The sequence below is a fragment of the Oreochromis aureus genome, linkage group 20 (genome assembly GCF_013358895.1).
Source record: "Oreochromis aureus strain Israel breed Guangdong linkage group 20, ZZ_aureus, whole genome shotgun sequence".
In the NCBI taxonomy this organism is placed as follows: domain Eukaryota; kingdom Metazoa; phylum Chordata; class Actinopteri; order Cichliformes; family Cichlidae; genus Oreochromis; species Oreochromis aureus.
The window spans coordinates 18,112,842-18,131,834 of record NC_052961.1 but is presented as its reverse complement, the minus strand read 5'-3'; the positions used below and the strand labels follow the sequence as shown (position 1 = coordinate 18,131,834).

Below are 18,993 nucleotides of genomic sequence, written 5' to 3'. Positions count from 1 at the left end.
TTAATAATGTTTGGTGTTCTGAAAGACATTAAAATAACACAACACGCCTACTTCACTTAACGAGGTGTGGGGTTAAAATATTTGCTTGGCCTTTGGACAAAGGGTCAAAGGGGAGAGTCCATTTTTCAATTCACAATTCCACACACAACACCCCATAATGAGAAAGAGAAAAAAAATGCTTAAAATTCTTGAAAAAATTTTTTTTTTTTAAAAGACATGTGCATTAGTATTCACAGCCTTTGCTCAGTAATTATTTGAAGCACCTTTGGCAGCATTTACAGCCTCAAGTCTTTTTGAGTATAAGGCTATAAGCTTGGCACACCTATTTTTGTGCAGTTTCTCCCATTTTTCTTTGTAAATCGGATCTTGCTCCATCAAGTTGCATGGGCAGCATTAGTGCACTGGCAGATCTCTCCAGAGATGTTTAATTGGGTTCAAGTCTGGGGATTAGCTAGGCCCAGAGTGGTCCTGAACCAACTCCATTTTTATCATGACTGCGTGCTTAGAGTCATTGTCCTATTGGAAGATGAACCTTTGCCTAGTCGGACTTCCAGATTGCTCTGGAGCAGGTTATCATCAAGGATGTCTCTGTTTGTTGCTGCATTCATCTGTCCCTTAATGTCAAATAGTCTCCCAGTTCCTGCTGTCGAAAAGCATCCACACAGCGATGCTGCCACCACCATGCTTCACTTTGGGGATAGCAATACGTCATCAGACCAGAGAATTTTGTTTTTCATATTCTGATAGTCCTTCAGGTGATGTTTACTGGAGTGGCTTTTACTGACTACTCTACAATACAGGCCATTGGTGGAGTAATGCAGAAATAGTTTTCCTTCTGGAAGGTTCTCCTTTCTCCACGAGCAATACTGGAGCTCTGTCAGAGTGGCCTTTAGGGTATTGGTCACCTTCTTGATTAAGGCCTTTCTACCCTGATCACTCAAATTGGCCGAGAGTCCTGGTGGTTCCAAACTTCTTGGATTGACTACAAGAAAGCCTAAGACACATGCATCCTGGAATGCCTAGAACTATACAAGATCAACAGGTTCCTTTGATGGGGATATGGCAAACAGCACTAGAGGCCAACTTCAAGCCAATAGCACAAATCACCATCAAGTGCGGAGATGGAGATGCTCTGTTGCCACTGCTGTTCTACATAGGCCTAAACCCTCTCAGTGAGAAGACAAGACTCATTGACAAGACTGGCTACAGATACGGAATGGAGCAATTGTCAGCCACCTCCTCTACATACCAGGAGTGAACGAGACTTCGATTCACTGATCCACACCACTAAGTGTCAACAGAAATGACATTGGAATGTCATTCAGACTGGAGAAGTGTAGTTGGATGGTAACAAAGAGAGGGAAGGTAGTCAGAACTGAGGGGGTCGAACTACCAGAAGGTACCATCGCAGACATCGAGGACAGCTACAAGTACCTGGGAATCCCACAGGCAAATGGGAACCACGACAAGGCTGCTAGGAAAGCTGCAACCACCAAATACTCCAGAGAATAAGGCAACTCCTGAGAAGTCAGCTGAATGGGAAGAACAAGATCCAGGCCATCAACACCTACGCCTTGCTGGCAGTCAGATACCCGACTGGTATAATAAGCTGGTCAAAGGAGGCGATAGAAGCCACGGACATCAAGACAAAGAAAGCTCCCGACCATCCATGGAGAGTTTCACCCCAAATCCACCATCCTGAGACTGTATACTGAGCAGGAAGAAGGAAGCCAAGGACTAGTCAGTGACAGAACCACTGTCCATGATGAGAAAAAAAAAAATGGATAAACTGTCTAAAGTTAATTTCTACAAACTTTGTGAGCTCTGAGCATAAACGGACAAAATGGATAATGCAAAAATGACAATTTTATGCATTTAACAATTTTGTGCTACCACAAAAACAAAAATTTGCAACAACTGAAAGAGTGAACATTTCTGTAATGACTCCACATTCATAAGTGCTGAAACTGTTAATTAGATAGAAGGGGGCCTCTTTCTTTTTCTGTTTTATATGATAAACTCTATCTCTTAAAATTGTTAATTTTCCATGATTGTATTTCATTTGCAAACAGTAGCATCAGCCTGCCTGCTTCTCACAGGCTTTTTTCAAAGGATGATTATTCTCATTAGCGGGAGATAGGGTGAAAGAAGGCACAGATGACTTATAGGCACAGATATACCCTCACCCACATAGAGGCACGCACAGCAGACGGTAACAGCAAGAGGGTGATAATGGAGTGTATGTGTGTGTGCGTATGTTCGTGTGTCATCACATGTTGTTGTTGTTGTTGAGTTTATGAGCGAAAAAGTGCATGTGTAAAACAGCATGAACTGATGAAGGAGTTTGTTGTCATAGTGTCCAAAGGCGGTCATTACTTCTACCGCTGAACCATTAAGGAAAATAGGCTCTTTTCGTGAGATAGCCAAATGTCTGTCTTCTATCTGTGTGTGTATATTTGTGCGTTTCCTAAGGGGTTGTAGTGTAGCCTAAGTGCTAAGGGTGCTTTTAAAGCTGGTCGTAAAGCTTTTTTCTGTATGAACGTTTCTCCACCTATTATTTTTGACCCACTAATCAATTCACTTTTTTACTCAAGCTATTCTATTTCTCTTATCTTCTCTACTGCTGTAGAGGCTGGTAGAGGCAGCAGAGGAAGCTCACCTTCAACATGAAGAGGATCCAAACCTACAGGTGTGTATCTCTCGGACAGACACTAGTATTCTGACAATTCAACCAGCTAAATAATTCAGTCATTAATGATGAAAATAATAAAGAAAAAGTATCAATTTGCATCATGTTTTATAAATAAGTGTTTACATTTGTTTTTTAGGTTTGTAATTTTTGTCTGCTGTTATTATAGAGAAATAATAATACTTTTGGTAGTAATATTAATAATAGTAGCAAACCTTATTTCTACTCACAGCTTTGTGAATTATGTAGTTAATGTCATCTAAAGAACAAAATATGATTACTATTTTTGCAGAGTTACAATTAATTTACATATTTTGTAAAATTCAAATCTGTTTTAATACAACTTACAGCTTTTATCCCAACTATAATCCACATTATTATTCAACATCTTATTTGCCATGTTTGGAAGGGGGTTCCTGAGTCTTCCCTGGGCCCTCCAGTACATACCCAGATCACTTCACCTAAAAGGCATCCTGGTCAGATACCACTTCCACTGGCTCCTTTTGATGTTAATGAGTAGCAGTTTTACTCTGAGCCCCTCCTAAATGACCAAAGCGCACATACCCTTCAGAGGATCCCAGTTTCTACCACTCCCTTCCATAATCTTTATTCTTTCAGTCACTACTAAGATCTTGTGACAATGAGGGATGGTAGGAATAGTGATTAATCTTGATCAGTCTTGATTCACTTTCATGCACAGCTCTCTATTCACCACAACAGACTGGTGTAGCAGCCACACCTCTCAATCTTCTGCTTTACTCCTCTTCCTTCATTTGTGAGCAATAACTGAGATACATAACCACTTCCACCTGGGGAAACAGCTCGTTCCGAAACCAGAGTAGGAGTGGGCCCTCCACCCTTTTAATGCCTGGCCTCAGATTTGCTAATTCGAATCCAAACCACTTCACACTTGGCCGCAAACAGCCCCAGTGCAAGCTGGAGGTCATGGCTTGATGAAACCAACAAAATCACATTGTCTGCGAAAAACAGAGACAAAATTCAAAGACCATCAAATCCTCCACCCTCCATGCTCTACCCTTGGCTGACTTAGAAAATCTATCCATAAAAATTACGAACAGAATCTGTGACAAACAGCAGCCCCTGTGGAGACCAACAACCACTGCACTGCAGGGAGTTATAGTACACAATTTGCCTCATGCTTTTCCAAGGCATGCTGGGACGTGACAGGAGCAAGCAAAGGTAACACCTTTTCCACCCGGCCATTCTATAGTAACATCAACAGGTGAAATTTTCCTTCACTCCCAGGAGGATAATTGCAGCTCTAATGGGGGCTTGCAATGTGCCCATATCAGCTGTAATTTTCGTGTGTAGTATGACTAGGGCATTCCCCTACTGTCTCAGGTAGATCCTGTGATGCTTTCAACATTCTGATAATACCCCTCAATTGGGCGAGGGTTAAGGGGAAACTCTGTGCAATTATGCTGCAAATCCTTATTTTTAGTTGAACAAATCTGGAGCCAGTAAAGGCGATGCAGTTACACCTACAGATGTATAATAACTAAACATTTAATTGCATGGGGGAGGAAACATATCTAGTTTGTCAAATAGATATGTAAAGCAAGCAATAATAGTCATGTTTTTATACCTGAGTATACTCTGTGGGAAACACCTTTTGAGTCTGAAACATAAATCATGAATTATTTATGGTGTTATATCTCTGTCATATTCCCACTCAAACATTCAACACATTCTAAATGACTCCCTGGGAGTTCCATCCTCACTTCTGCAGACTTGGGCAAATGCATTCAGCTAATCATTTCTGTATACACACCCCCAAACCAAGCTTCTGCTCTCATGGTTCTGCCTCAAATCCATTTGAGCAGCTTTAATTTTTAGAGTGCAGCGTTGTATTTTGTGTGTGTGTGTGTGTGTGTGTGTGTGTGTGTGTGTGTGTGTGTGTGTGTGTGTGTGAGAGAGAGAGGCAGAGAGAGGCTGAATATGTGGCGGGGCTGTGTTCACTTGATATTTTTGCCAGAGTTTGTTCAAGCATCTAGCACATCTCAGAAGTTTCTTAAAGTAGGAGGAGCAACAGCAGAAACTTGAGTTTTAAAGAGGAAATATGATACTAAGTCGACTTGGGAGTATTTGCTGGAAAACTACTTATAAATTGCTTGGCAGCCGTGTTATGTGTGTTAGTGGCAGTAGCAGCGAGTATGTGTTTACTCTGTCAGGTTTTAAAGGTATTACAGTGAATATCCTGTGGTGTTCTGCTGTCATTGGTTATTAAGGAGGATCAATTGCTAAATTTAACCACTGACTGTTGTCCAGCTCTGCCCCTGTCATTTCTTTCTTTTTTTTGATGTTCTTGTTTTTTCCACAAACTGAAATTTCCCTCCTTCGATCTGTAAAGGAAAATTACACCATTTAACACTCTGACTGTGCTTTAAAACACTGCTCACACCCAAGTGCACACATTCACACACATATAGAAGACAAAACAAAAAACAGAAACCGCTCCGTTTAACATAGTTTTAACTAATAATTTATTCATAAACAAGGGCAAACAAAACTGTCTTCTTCAATACTGGGTTGGAAGTATTGTATATAGTTCTGCAGTTCTGCATGCTTTTGTGGTCATGTGTATGTGCATTTGTATTTGATATTTATGGAGTACCGGGTTTGTCTTTTTTGTTTGCTATGCAGCTTAATATGCAGTAACATTGTGTGGGATCACAGTGGTGCTTTATGCTGATAATTACTTGGTGGTGATGAGATGAGCATCCTTTTGTTTTATTTTTAATGCTTTTTAGCTTCAGAAGTTGATACTGGTTAATAAAAACAGTAAATTGAGAGTTTTGCATTTTCTAATATACAGTTATCAAGATACCTTATACTACCATACCTATATAATGTATCTGGAGACAAAGAGGAGACAAAGGGAAAGAAAAAGAAGATGGTGAGAGGGAATGAAGAAAGGAAATATAAACATGTAATTTGACCCAACTAAAGAATATTGTTGCCCACTATGACTTCTGTCTTGTCACTGGCAGGAGCAAAGCAAAAATAGCATTAGTAGCACAACTAGAATTAGAGTACTCTACATTTTCCGTAATACGTGTTTCTGATATTACCCCAAACTGGCAGAAGATGGCTACAAAAGCTAGCCGTGAATCAACAAAGCTATGCAATGCATGAGTGCTTTACCAGTAGAGTAGCATGCTGAAGGCATGCAGGTTACAGCCTTGCTTCACATTCACTTTGAACTGAATAAAGTCTGTCACATTGCTGAATTGAATAATGGGTCTGTTCCTTTCCTTTGGCTGACAGGGATTTGGTAGTGTAGACATACCGTGCTGCACAAAGAGAAATCTGGAGAGGAAGGCGAGGTACTGGTTGTGTCATTTAATATCAAAATGAGAAACAAACTGAAGAAACCAACTGGAGTACTGCTCCAACAGTACACCATGCAAACCAAGCTGACTGAGAAGTCTGTTGTATTTTGGAAGGAATATATCCAACAGCTGCAGACACCAAAACCTGTTATGGAAGACAAAAAATAAAACAAAACACAGAGTCTGAAAAAGGTTTTCATGAGACACTCTAATTTCAACATGCAATGGAAATACATACGTTGCCAACTGTGGTTTTTTCAGCAATAACATTCATACACCAGCTCAGTTTCTTTTATACCATTTGCTGGCATAGCAAACTCAGTATCACTCAGCGTCATGCTGTGCGTCACTTCTAAACTAATAATTAATTGATCACTAACAGCAGAGGAGGATAAAAAGACTGTTGTTACAGGTATCACTGAGATGACATCAGTCCTAATATTTAGACAACTTTGTGTTGTACTAACAAATATATTGGTAAATTTTAATTGTCACAGACAAAGACAGACTTTGCATTGTGTGACGACCTCATACATATAATAATCACTATTTCTTTATCGGGCTCATCATGGTGGTACTAGATCATTGTCTTTGTTCGGTATGCTTGTTAGCGTGCCTATGTTTGGTTTATCTGATGGCTTATCTATGGGTAACTGGGCTAATACGTTATGGTAATTAAATTAAATTCTGTAATAAACATATTTCTTTTTATTGTAAATTGTGTTTAAATTGTCTGAACAAAAAAGTGAAATGATTAAGCATTCTTGAGGTGTGATCATGAAATGCAGAAGCTGTTTACTTGCATGTGAACATGCATGTATATTTTTGTAGCACTGTACGTGTGCACCTGTGTAGGTGTGCATGGTTCATGTCTGTACTGCTCTGATGGTGGCATTTCTAATAGCGCTTTTTACTGCAGAACATGGTGAATAGATGGTAATTATTGCCAGCTGTGCTAAAAATACCACATCCTGTAGGGTGAAACCTCCTCCATCACTATTCTGAGTTTATTATAAAATGTTTGTGTGGTTTATTGCTATTGGATACATATTTGGCTGGCAGCGATTTGATAGGAATTTCCTTATCTATCCTTTCCAGAGCTCTTCTGCTTCCATGTGAAATTGGCACGGTAATCTGCTGCGATTTTCCTCTCTCACTCTTTTACCCGCATTGCTCATGTACTGTAAATAGGAAAGCAGAGAGCAGTCTCCCATGCACTCTCCAGCCAGTGAATCCTTCCTTGGAGGTTGGAAACAAACAGCCAATTGCTAAGCCCGATGTTGACTGAAAATGTGGCCCCAGTCAGGAGGGAGCAGTCAGAAAGAAATGCTTAATCTGTTTTTTTGTTCTCATACTCCCATGTCTGGGGTATTATCGTAGACTGCAGAGAGGTAGCCACTTGCTTGTTGATTTGCCAAGATGGCGTGCTTAATAATATCAAAAATGTTTTGACCCATGTCTCTGCCTGTGTTTTCAAAGTATTGCCTGCGTCAATGTCCTGTCACATGCATGGGCACTTATGTGATTTTAGGATTTTTTTAATAGCTATTTAATCAAGACTAGGCTTTGATCGCCCATTGTATATTGCACAGTTACACACAACTGGTTGAGATGGATGGGTAAACTACCCTTAGCCTGGTTCTGCTAGAGGTTTCTTCCTTTTAAAAGGGAGTTTTTCCTTCCCACTGTCACTTATAGAGGATTGTTTGATTGTTGGTTTTGTACCTTATAGTATGAAGTGCCTTGAGACTCTGTATGAATAAACTTGAATTGAATTGAAGTGAAACTTACCCACAAAGTAGTCTGAAGTACTTTGTTAACAGTGTCACAGAAAATGGTTCAGAAAGGTTCCCCACAGAGACAGAAACAGTGTTGATTGTTGAGTGAGGCAGTGGAGGTTTGTAATATTGAACTGTCTCCTCAGCAACAAGCACAAAGAGCATCAAGAGAAAGACACATGCCAGTTACACCCCATGTTGCTTAAAGCAAGCTAAAGTTTGATAAAAGTGAAGTATGTAAGGTTGTAAATTTTTATTAATATGGGTGGACGTTAGTTCGGTAACAATACCAAAATAGCATAATGTGAAACAACACTGTAGAATATTGTTAAGTGAGAATAAAGAAAAGACTTAAGTACTCACATCAAACTATTTTCAAGTATCAAACTTGGAAGCATAGTCTTCATTTTTGTTCATCATGCTGTGTCTACCAATAAACTTAAGTAGTACCTACTGGTATGTTTTTACATTTACCCACATGCAATAATATAAAGCTAACTTTAAAACTAAGAAAAGTGGATTTAAATCTTTGATGCAAACAAACTTTGTTCATCACTTTTAACAACCATAACTGACTTTTTCCTCTATATTTCTACAAGCTCCAAGAGGAAAGGTCAGATAAACACAGATAATTTCTATGTCACCTGACGAGCCAAGATAGAAACTCTCAAACACATCTGTGAGAGATTTGTCGTGAGGTGTGTTTGTGCATTATGCCCCCATGTGGCTTTTATAGACTTCCAGACATGTTTGACTCAGAGTTGGTGAGCACAAAGTTTAAGCTGCGTGAAGTAGGATTTCAAGTAAGGCATATAAACTCTTACTTGGCCTTTTCCTCCAAGTTATTTACTCAATCTGCTGTCTTGTTTACCCCCTGATTACCTATATCCATGCCCCCGGTTGTTTTCGACTCACATTTTCACACTCTGGGAGTCTTCTTCCTTTCCAAACTGTGGCAAAAAGAGCAGAGAGGTGCGCGGGGAAAAGAGTAGAGTCTAAGTCAAGATTACATTTAAACGTGAGCACCAGAGGGTGGGGCATCATGGTCAATCCTTTCCAAATCACATGTTGTGTCTTTTTCTCTTGAGGCTGTTGATCCACTGTCTGACTTTCTGCAGGAAAAATATTAAAATCAACAAAAAGTGTATGGTAGCCTTCAGATATATGGCTTGTACTAAACTGCATCGGTGCTCCTCTAGGAGGCAAATTAAACTTTTGCGGTGTTTGCTTTTTAGTTTTTTTTTTTCATTGAAAAGCAATATTTTGACCAATCTGTAACTAAAAAAATAAATACGAGTTGATAGAAATATACTACACTCAACTCAGTTTCCATCGTGCAGTGTGCAGCCAGTGTTAGAGAGACAACCACTTTGTAATCTAGAGACAATATCAGCATTATGTGCTTCTATTTGTAAGACATTCCTGCAAAAGTTGCACAAATCTTCACATGTAGAAACTTGTGAAATTTCCAGAGAAACACTGGAGCACATTTACTAAAATAGCAGAAGCAAAAAATGCAGGTCAGAACCACCAAAGAGAGAACAAAACAGCATTGGAGACACAAAATCATGAATTTCAAAATGACCTAAATCACCCTTCTTCTTCATTCTGATTGGCAGTTTGAACTTGACCATGTCTACATTCCTAAATGCACTGAGTAGCTGCCATCTGATTAGTTAATTAGAGAAGGCCTTTGCATTAGTGAGCAACTGAACAGGTGTGCCTAACAAAGTGGTTGGTGAGCATTTGTTAAAAGGCTAATTTTCACTTAGCGATCGGTCTCATGGTTCTATATGTTCAAAAGTCGCGCCAAAGAATTAAAGGCAGAAAGTGATTGTTTTTGTAAATCCACTTAGCATTATCGTGTGATTATATCAAACTCAGTGCAGTAATAATATTTTAATGTGAGGTGGTACATATTACACAATAAATGTATCCTTTTTGGCATGCATTTTGAAAAAGGGAACTGAAAAGGCTCCACTTTTTACCTTTTGCTAACCCTTTATTCATCCTCTCCCTCTTTGTCTGTCCCACACTAAGTGAGTGGGTGCTGATGGTACAATCTCTCAACGTAATGCACCGCAGCGTTAAAGATCAGGTTGTTAACACCATGATCTGGGACTGCATTAGCGGCACTGGGCACTCCTTTACTGTAATGCTGGAATGGCATAATTGACGTACTCAACACAGACACCCACACTTGGACACACATGCACACACTTGCACAGCCTCAAATCATACTCGGAACCCTGCATAGATGCAGAGACACACACACACACAGTTACACATCATGGTTTGCCCTGGACTCCATTCAGACACCCACACTCACTCTCGCACTATTGAAAATGTGCAATTTTAATCAAAATTAAAGACAACATACTGTGAATATAAATGAGTTTGTTAGCAGATTAATTAGCTGTGTTATGTTTTACTTTTTTTTAAGCCTTGTGTTTTCTATACTTTGAATTGCTGTTGCCTCTGGTGACTTATCTTTCTCATTTCTGTTTTTCAAAACAATTAACTGTTAAAATATGCACAGCTTTAATTGTTTCTTTCAATTGAGTCGTTTTTAAGTGTTGCTCTCCGTCTTCTAGGTAGCCACTTCTATAAGAAACCTTTGTTGTTTAAGTGTATATAGATAGGTCACAATGTTTAAAATGTCATTTAAAAAAAGTAATAATTTTAATGGGAACCTCAAAATAATCAGAAATAATCATAAAGAATACATAGAAACAGTTCTCCACTTCTATTTTGTTTCATAATCAAAATTGAGCATTTTTTGAAGCATTTTTTAGTTGCTTTTCTTCCATCGGCGCTGCAATCAGATGACACTCACCTTAATTTACTCGACTCTTTAGTGCTATGACAAAGTGACAGACAAGCAGAGCAGTGCTTACTACAGCTGCATCCACACTGAAAGAGATTATCTCATCACGCATCACCTATTAGCTGATTGCTGGTCGCTTGCAGATGTTGCACACTCTGGTTGCCTAGGTAACTCTTTAATGTATTTATTACTAGGTCATATGTCATCCAAAACTATACTCTGCTCTCATTGTCACTAGCTTCAATCACTCACCTGGAACTTGAGAAAATTTTACACTTGGGAGCCGGACACTTGCTGTTTCCAGTGATTATGCTGCTAATGGTGACTTGAAGTTACAAATTACAATTAACCTTAAAAGGTATCTGATTAACCCATCGCTAGGGCAACACTGATTTAAAGCATCAAATCACTGAAACTTTATCACGATACAGAGGTTGCTTAAAATAAATTGAAGAGATTTTAGACAGAAAAAAAAAATGTCTGTCTAGTTTTAGTCTCGGTGGATAAGTAGAAGATTTGAAAGCACGTCTCAGGAGGGAAAATGAGGCCAATAATTGGAATGGGCTAAGACATATCAATATGTCTGAGTGGATGACTGTACAAAAAAAAAAGATCCAATTTACTGATGCAACAAAACGGTAAGGAGGCAAGCATGAGACAAAATGTGTTTCAAATCCACAGTGAAAAACTGTTTGTTAGGGAGTGGGGTACCTCCACTGAATTGTCTACACTCTGACAAAGAGAAAGCAGCACTTCAGTCTTCAGAGACATGCTGCACACTCTGGTTTCCACCTTCATGAAGAGGAATACATCCCCCAGCAGGATAATGCCTGCTAACATACAGTATGTCAAAACGTTACATAAGAAGCACTTAAACGCAGTTGAAGAGCAAAGAGTGCTGAGTGTTATGGACTTAACCTCCACAGTACCTGAGCTCAAACTTATTTGAACATTTATGGGGCACTCGATAACTGAAAATGCCAACCATTCCTCATATCGCTAGAAGTTCTTTAGGATAACAACACCGTTATTCAGTTTTTATTCCAGATCTAGTTAAAATAAGGCAAAGGTATTCTAAAACCCAAAATCTTTTTATTAGATTCGATTACTCACTAAAATAAAAAAAAACTTTGATGTGGTTATATTTTAATCATAATAATAGTAATAGTGCTAATTTGTATTTTACAACAGGTGGATTTAAAAAAAAAAAAAATTCCACCTGTTGTACAGGCAGGGAATGAACAGGCAGATGGGGGAGGGATATTAGTCTGTGACAACCTGGAAGTGCAACAGTTTTCCCACAGATATAGCTGATATTAGCCAAGTCACATAAATGCAGAAGGGAGCCAATGGGAGCTGAACACCAGGAAGAGACAGAAGGTGGTGAGGAATGTACAACAAGCTAACAATGGGAAATAAGAAGCAGACTGAGCGGGAACACAAAAGGGGAAAATTGAGTTGAGAGGCAGAAAAGCAAGTAAATGAGAGAATGATAGAAACGGTACAAAAGACACAGCGTGAACAGAGTGAAGACACAATGGAGCTTTACCTTAAGCACGTACAGTCAATTGAATATTTAGCAGCCACAAACACAAGAGTTGTAATTTTCATTACTGCCATTCATACAGTCTTTGTGCAATGCATGTATTTCTTATGGAGATGGAGCTCTGAGAGGTTTAAGTACAGTTGTGCTGTGGCTGAGGAACTCAGGGCTTCTTTATCAGTGGATAAAGGTACAGTTGTCAAAGATAGATAGATCAAGTACAATAAAAAAATAAATAAATAAAAATCTTGCTATTATTTACAACCTCACCAGATTTCTCAATTTCTAATAAAGGGAGATTCTGGGTTCCAGATCAAGTGGCATTGTAGACAAGATATATATTATAATACATTATTAGAATGACATAAAGCTGTGAACACAGCTAACATATTATTGCCTTTCACAGTTCCGTACAGTCCATATCTATTTTTAATATTTTCTATTTGTCCCTCTCAGCAGCTTCATCTCATCTCCTTTCCTGATTTGTTTCTATAATTATCATTAAGCAGTGAAAATTAATTCTGTTTCACTGCATTTGTATTTGTTAACAGCCTGATGTTTCATAGTTACTAGGCTATAGTTACAGGCTTAAAGAAAATCCTTTAAAATATCCTCGCACTTCCTTCTATCTTTAAAGGCACATTTTGAAGTGATTCCCCAAAGCAAGACAGCAGAACTCAAATGAAAATGCTGATGTCAGAGTCAGCTAATTTAAATTCTGTTCATTCTGTTGGACTGAAAAACACAGGTACCGTACCGGTTGTAGAAAATAGATGGTATTCCAAACATCATAAAGGTCAATGTGCCTACGATTTTTTTTTACAAGTCCCTGAAGTGAGTTGCATACTAATGTACTTGTACTGTAACTAAATGCTTACGAATGCAATCTCATGCAGTAGCTGATGTTGTGATGTTGTGTTTGCTTATTTAATCTGCTTGCTGCTCCGTATGTTTTGGTCATTTCATCTTGTTTTTTTCTTCTCTTGCTAAAACCGAGTATAGTGAAAGATGAAAATGCTTGGACCGATTTTTTTAAGTTTTGTGTTCATGCAGGAATAGAAAGAGTCAGGTAAAAGCCTAAAAATATGGAACATAATATGCAACACTGATCTCCCTCACCTTGAAATGGCAGTGTTCCCCTTGATAAAAGGCTAATAAGTCTAATCAGGCCTGATTAATTACACCGATAGGCACTGTTGTTGCCAGCCTAATTGATGGCTTTATCTGTGTTTTGCTCTGTGCTGAAGGGATGATGGTGCTTCACAGAGACGCTAGAAAGATTTAGCCCAAATGAAGGTTATTGGTGCCAGAATAGAGAACTGGGTTGATGGGGCAAGGGGTTCTTCCATCCCATGTAGAAAAGGGCCTACTAAGTGCTTGCCTCCATACAGATTGACTCTTTACTTCAGTCTGCTGTCTTTTCAGTTACAGCTTATGCCTCAGGAAGTCCAGAGAGTGTCTGTACCCCTCTGAATGATAGCACATGTACTGAGGCTTTGTATTAGACTTGAGGGAACGGCTATTCATTTTTGTCAAGAGCCCTTTTCAGACCTTATTCTGTTTGATTACAAGAGAAATCATTGTGACTGTAAGCCATGTAATCGCCACTGCACACCTGCCCAAGGGAGTGTTACTACTGCTACTGAGAATAAAAACAAAGTAAAGGATATAGATTTTTCAATTAAAGTAAGGAAGAAATTAACCAGAGCTTAAAAGCATTTGTTATTCTAAGGACCCACATAGCTGTAGTCATTTTGAAGAAAACTGTATTTTGTTTAAATTAAATATAGGGGTGGTGGTTTGAATGTCACCTAAAATCAATTTGGCATCACTTGGGAGTTTTTGGCCACACTTGTAAACAACCCTGAAAAGGATAAGTGGAAGAGGATGGATGGATGACTTTTTTTTTTTTATTTGGGCACAGTTTCACAACTAAAGACTGTTTTTATATCAAAAATAGTGTGACACAGACAGAATCAAGTCATGATAAACATTTAAACATGCTGGTTTCAGCTTGCATGCTTTTTGTACCTCTGTATATATCTGTATAGTTTATTTCCATGTAAACACTGAGATGTTTTTCTTTCACTTGCTTCACTATGTTCATCTGATTGTTGTCTTTTGTTCTGCGTTAACTGTAGCCTTTGCAGGCATTGCCCTGTATGGTATCTCAGACTTAAGAGCCTTTGGGATGCTGGGAGTCATGTGCTCTATATTTATCCAGCTTTATGATTTATTAATAGTCTCCCCAGTATGCGCAGTACTAAAAATACACCAGAGCCAGTACATCTAGCTAGAAAGGGAGTGTTCAGAGGTTTGAGGAGAGATCTGTCAACTCAGCAGCTTTCCACTGTAACAACATGCACGTCTGGGATCATCCAAGGATTCAGGTTACCACAGCACGCAAACTACTTTCTGATTCAGCGCTTTAAGTGACCCAGTACTTCTATACATTGGATTCTACCGAGTGATTGGGCAAGCTGAATATTGAAACTGAAATGCATGACTCTGTATGGCAGCTTCAGGGACTTTTTAGCTGTGTTGTGTATGTTATGTTGTGTGTGTGCCTTGTTTTATGTCTGTTTCTCTCTCTTTCTGTCTCTTTCTAGTATGAATACTTTAATGCAGTGCTGATCAATGAGGTGGATGAGGAGGGGAACAGTGTAGAGCTGGGAGGGGAATTTATCCTGCATCCCAATGACCACTTTAACAACTTGTCAGTCAACCTCAACCTCAGCGTGGTACAAGTGCCCACCAACATGTACAACAAAGGTACGTTCACGACCCCCAATGTAAAGTAAAAGTGCTTATGTTCAAAATGCATGTGCACAATACTGGCTTGGTTTAACCCTTAAATGGGTGAGAAAAGATATGTGGTAACTAAATGGACATCAAAATTGACCCCCCCATGACTCACTGTGAGGGTGTAGAACCACATGGATTTCTCCCAGCCAATCAGCAAAGATCAGGTTATGTGACAGTGACACAATTGTATCTGACCAATCAGTAATGGCCTGGAGCATTTCAGACATCAATGTTGTTTTACAATTTGAGATACTAGGTTTTTCGCCCCTACCTACTCCCACACCTGTGGTCATAGCATTAAAACAAGCTGTGGTATGTGGATGAAACCCATGTATTTTTATAGTTCAACAGTTGATCTAAATGTTGAGATCATTTTTATTGTTGTTGTGTCACAAAAAATGACTAAAAACACTAGTCTAAAAATGTGGAATCAGCAAAAATGTTGGTGTGTGAGCTAATGCGCATGTCAGGAGGCAGATTTGAATTCATTAACTTTAACTATTTGGATCATCCCTGCCACACACTGACTTAATTAGCAGTTAAATAATTAGACTTCCACTAATTTACTATCCACTTAAGTCCAACTCGAGAAGTCATGGCCTTGTACAAGGCTCAGCGGACAGCGTGAATGTCATGTCAGCTTAACCAAGCTAACAGAGGCAAAGAAATTATATAGCGAGAGCGAGAAGGGAAGAGGGAGAAAGTAAATGAGAAAGAAAGTAGGTTAAGTCAGACTGATGGAAGGTCTGAGCAACAGATTAATTGCAGCTAGGTAGAAAAAAGAGAAGAAGGAAGTGAGAGTGACAGGAGGTGAATGAATGAAATGAAATGAATGAAAGTGCTAGGAGCTGGGGTTGGCAGGCTTGTAGGCTGATACAGCGAGAGCAAAAGTAATTTTGATTTGATTCACAGGCAAATGAGTAGAGTTACACGCGCACATTTATACAAGCTAATACACACACACAGCTTTAAAGATTTTACTTTTGCGAGATTTATTCATGGGTAGCAATAAATTCAGCGTATTGGCTGGAACTTCAGGGAGCTTTTCAAGATTTGAAGCCTCACTTTTCTGTTAAAAGAGACTTAGAGATATGTTCTTAGAGTAAGAAAATGTATGTGTACAATTATTTAAAGCATTTGCAACCATTTTTACGATAAATTTTAATTTTGAGAAAATTGCAAGTGCATGTCTTTAATGCAGGATTTGCACTTTTTATGTTTAATGTTACAGGATGCTAGCTAGCACTATATTTTATTTTATTTTTTTACAAGTACCACGATCTTACAGAAAGGGGGCTAGCAGGTGTTCAGATAGAAAATAGCCCTGTGCTGGAAAACACAAGGTGCCATATTAGTGCAGGTTTGGGGCTACAGGTGCAGCTGAGAGGATGAAAAATGATCCAAGAAGGCCAGTTTTACAAATCTAAGGTTTGAAGGGTCATCTGATGCTATTGCACTGCGCAGTGCTTCGTGTCATTGTAATGCAAGTTTTTAGAACTTTTTAAAAATCTATAGTAGGCAGTCTAACAGTCTTACTAAAATCAGAAGGTAATCTGTCAATAATCTTTCCTTCAGTATATTAAATTGATAATGATTCTGAGCAAAGTTCTGGAATGAAAAAGCTGTTTTTCCCATACATACTAGCCAATCACAGTCATCTCAACCTGTTCGTAATGCTGCTGAAGAGCTGTTTGTAGCCTCTGTACTTCATAAATTGTTTGGCATCAGCTGTGATGAATTGCGGTTTAAGTCCATGGCAGCAGAGAGCTCTCCCCCTCTCTCTCGAGATTAATCGCAAAAGGAGCTTGCCACTTTCAAACATCCATCTTTCAAAAATATATCTCACACAATCATTTTTATGATGCTGAATGACAGAAACGTGACATGGAAGAAGTAAACCTATGCACACATTTAAAGGGGGTCACAACAGTCCACGAGTATATCCAGTATGTATATTCAAACATACACATAGCAATTGCTTTTCCAGTTCTCTCCTTTCATGGTTTCTTACTCGTTATATTTAGCTTTCCTACTTGATCAATAGATGTAACCTAATAACATGAATGATGAAAATAACCTGAATCAAGTAATTCAGGACAATAAAAGTAATATTTGTGCACATGAACGTGTATATATAGTGTACAATGCTGTACATGATCATGGCAGCTTCTTAGATTGAAGTATGGAGTGCATTAGCTGAGATGAATTTAAATGACAGCTAATGGGGAAGTAGAGCCCATACTTCCTTCCTCATAATGAGCTGAGATTGTAATAGACACTCAAACTGCACCAGAAGTGACTATTGTTGTGTAAATATGGCCTGGATCAAATCCAGCCTCCTCTCAACTCCACTTCATAGAGGTGGATGGGTGTTTACTATCAAGAGAGGGGCTTTAGTGTGCTAGCTTCCAGAAGAATAATTCAATCATGGCTTATTGGCATGACTGTTGACAGCAGAACAATGCTGGCAACGTAGACAATGATGGGGAATCTGTTATCTACTTTTCTTTCTCTTTGTCCATTAGGTACTTGTCTGTCTGTCTCCCAGTAATTTTCTAGCTCTTTCTATCTGCCTTCCTGTCTTTTTTATTGCTGTCTAAAGGGTATATTTTGTGTCTGTCCTGCCGTACACTTGTGTCTATCTGTCTGTTCATCCTTTTCTGCTCCATCTTCCTCGCCCCGCTTCTGAACCAAGTAATAACCAGCTATAATAAGCTTGTCTGTCTGGTCTCTAACCAGTACATTCATAACGCTCTCAGCCTGCAAATTGAAAAGAAGGTTTAGTAATTGGATTTGCCATTTGGATGGAATTATAAGCAAATACTATTGCACATAATATATGCAGTGTATAGATGCACATGGTTATCGTGGAAGATGTGCACTGAATAAGCCCACATTTCCAGTTTTAGCAGCTTGATGCAATATTTAACTTACTTTAAGTTCATAGCTGTCTCTGTTTGTCTGTCTATCTATTGGCACTAATATAGAGACCCTTATTTTGTCTTAAATTGGTCGTTTTTGCTTTCGGTTTTTAATTGCCAAGCTATCTGAGTTTAATTGTAGCATGATATTTACAGAATAGATATCACTAAGCCTGTAACTGTAAGTATAAATTCAGGATGCAGTAACTACTTAGACAAATATATTTAAAAAAAGTTATTTTGAAAACATAAATGTTAAATAATAGCAGTAAGGTTTTACTCATCTACATCACATAAAATCATCTGGTCCTCAGCAACCGCAGATGAACTGCAAAACAGGACATATTACACCATGTCATTATTTATTTAACAAATATTAAGATAAAGATTCAGGAGCAGTGTGTGCAAGACTAAGTACAGCCTCACTATGTCCATAAGAGAAGCAGCGAAGTGAGGCTAATTAGATGCATTTGACTATCGGAGCAAGTGTGAGCATCTCTATAAAAGGCTATGGCAGTTTATAGATGAATCTAAATATGATGCAAAATGTGTTGAAAAATGTAAAATTGTATTTTGAAATTTCCAGAGCATTCAGGGTTGTGTTAACATAATGCCAAAAAGGAAAGACATCAGCAATGCTGAATGCTCCCCATCAGCCTGAAAAGGGTTATAAGACCATTTCCAAAAAATATTAAATCCATCATTCTACTATGAGAAAGCTTAATCACAAGTGGAAAATGTTCAAGGCAGTTTTCCCAGGAGTGGAGGTCCAGGCAAATTCACCCCAAGGTCAGGTCGTTCAGTGTTCAGAGAAACCGCAAAACACCCCTCAGACTCTACAGGCATCAGTTAGTGTGTTAAACGTTAAAGTTAGTGACAGAATGGATAGAAAAAGAGTGAACCAGTGTGAGTTGTTTTGAAGGGTTGCCAGGAGAAAGCCTTTTCTCTCTAAAAAGAACATTGCAGCACAGCTTAGATGCCCAGTTTGCATCTGAACAAACCATAAGACGTCTGGAACAATGTTCAGACAAGACAAGTGTCAAACACAGCAAATGAACATAAACATCTCATACCAAC

At 38.8% G+C, this 18,993-nt stretch overlaps 1 protein-coding gene across 1 annotated transcript in view; it reads left to right on the top strand.

Annotated features, from left to right (window-relative positions):
• cacna2d3a (calcium channel, voltage-dependent, alpha 2/delta subunit 3a) overlaps nt 1-18,993 on the top strand; it is a 124,284-nt gene that overhangs the window by 45,559 nt on the left and 59,732 nt on the right. Inside the window, exons 4-5 of the mRNA XM_039604049.1 lie at nt 2,630-2,689; nt 14,800-14,962. Coding sequence (XP_039459983.1) covers nt 2,630-2,689; nt 14,800-14,962 — 223 coding nt within the window. The remainder of the gene's footprint in view (nt 1-2,629; nt 2,690-14,799; nt 14,963-18,993) is intronic.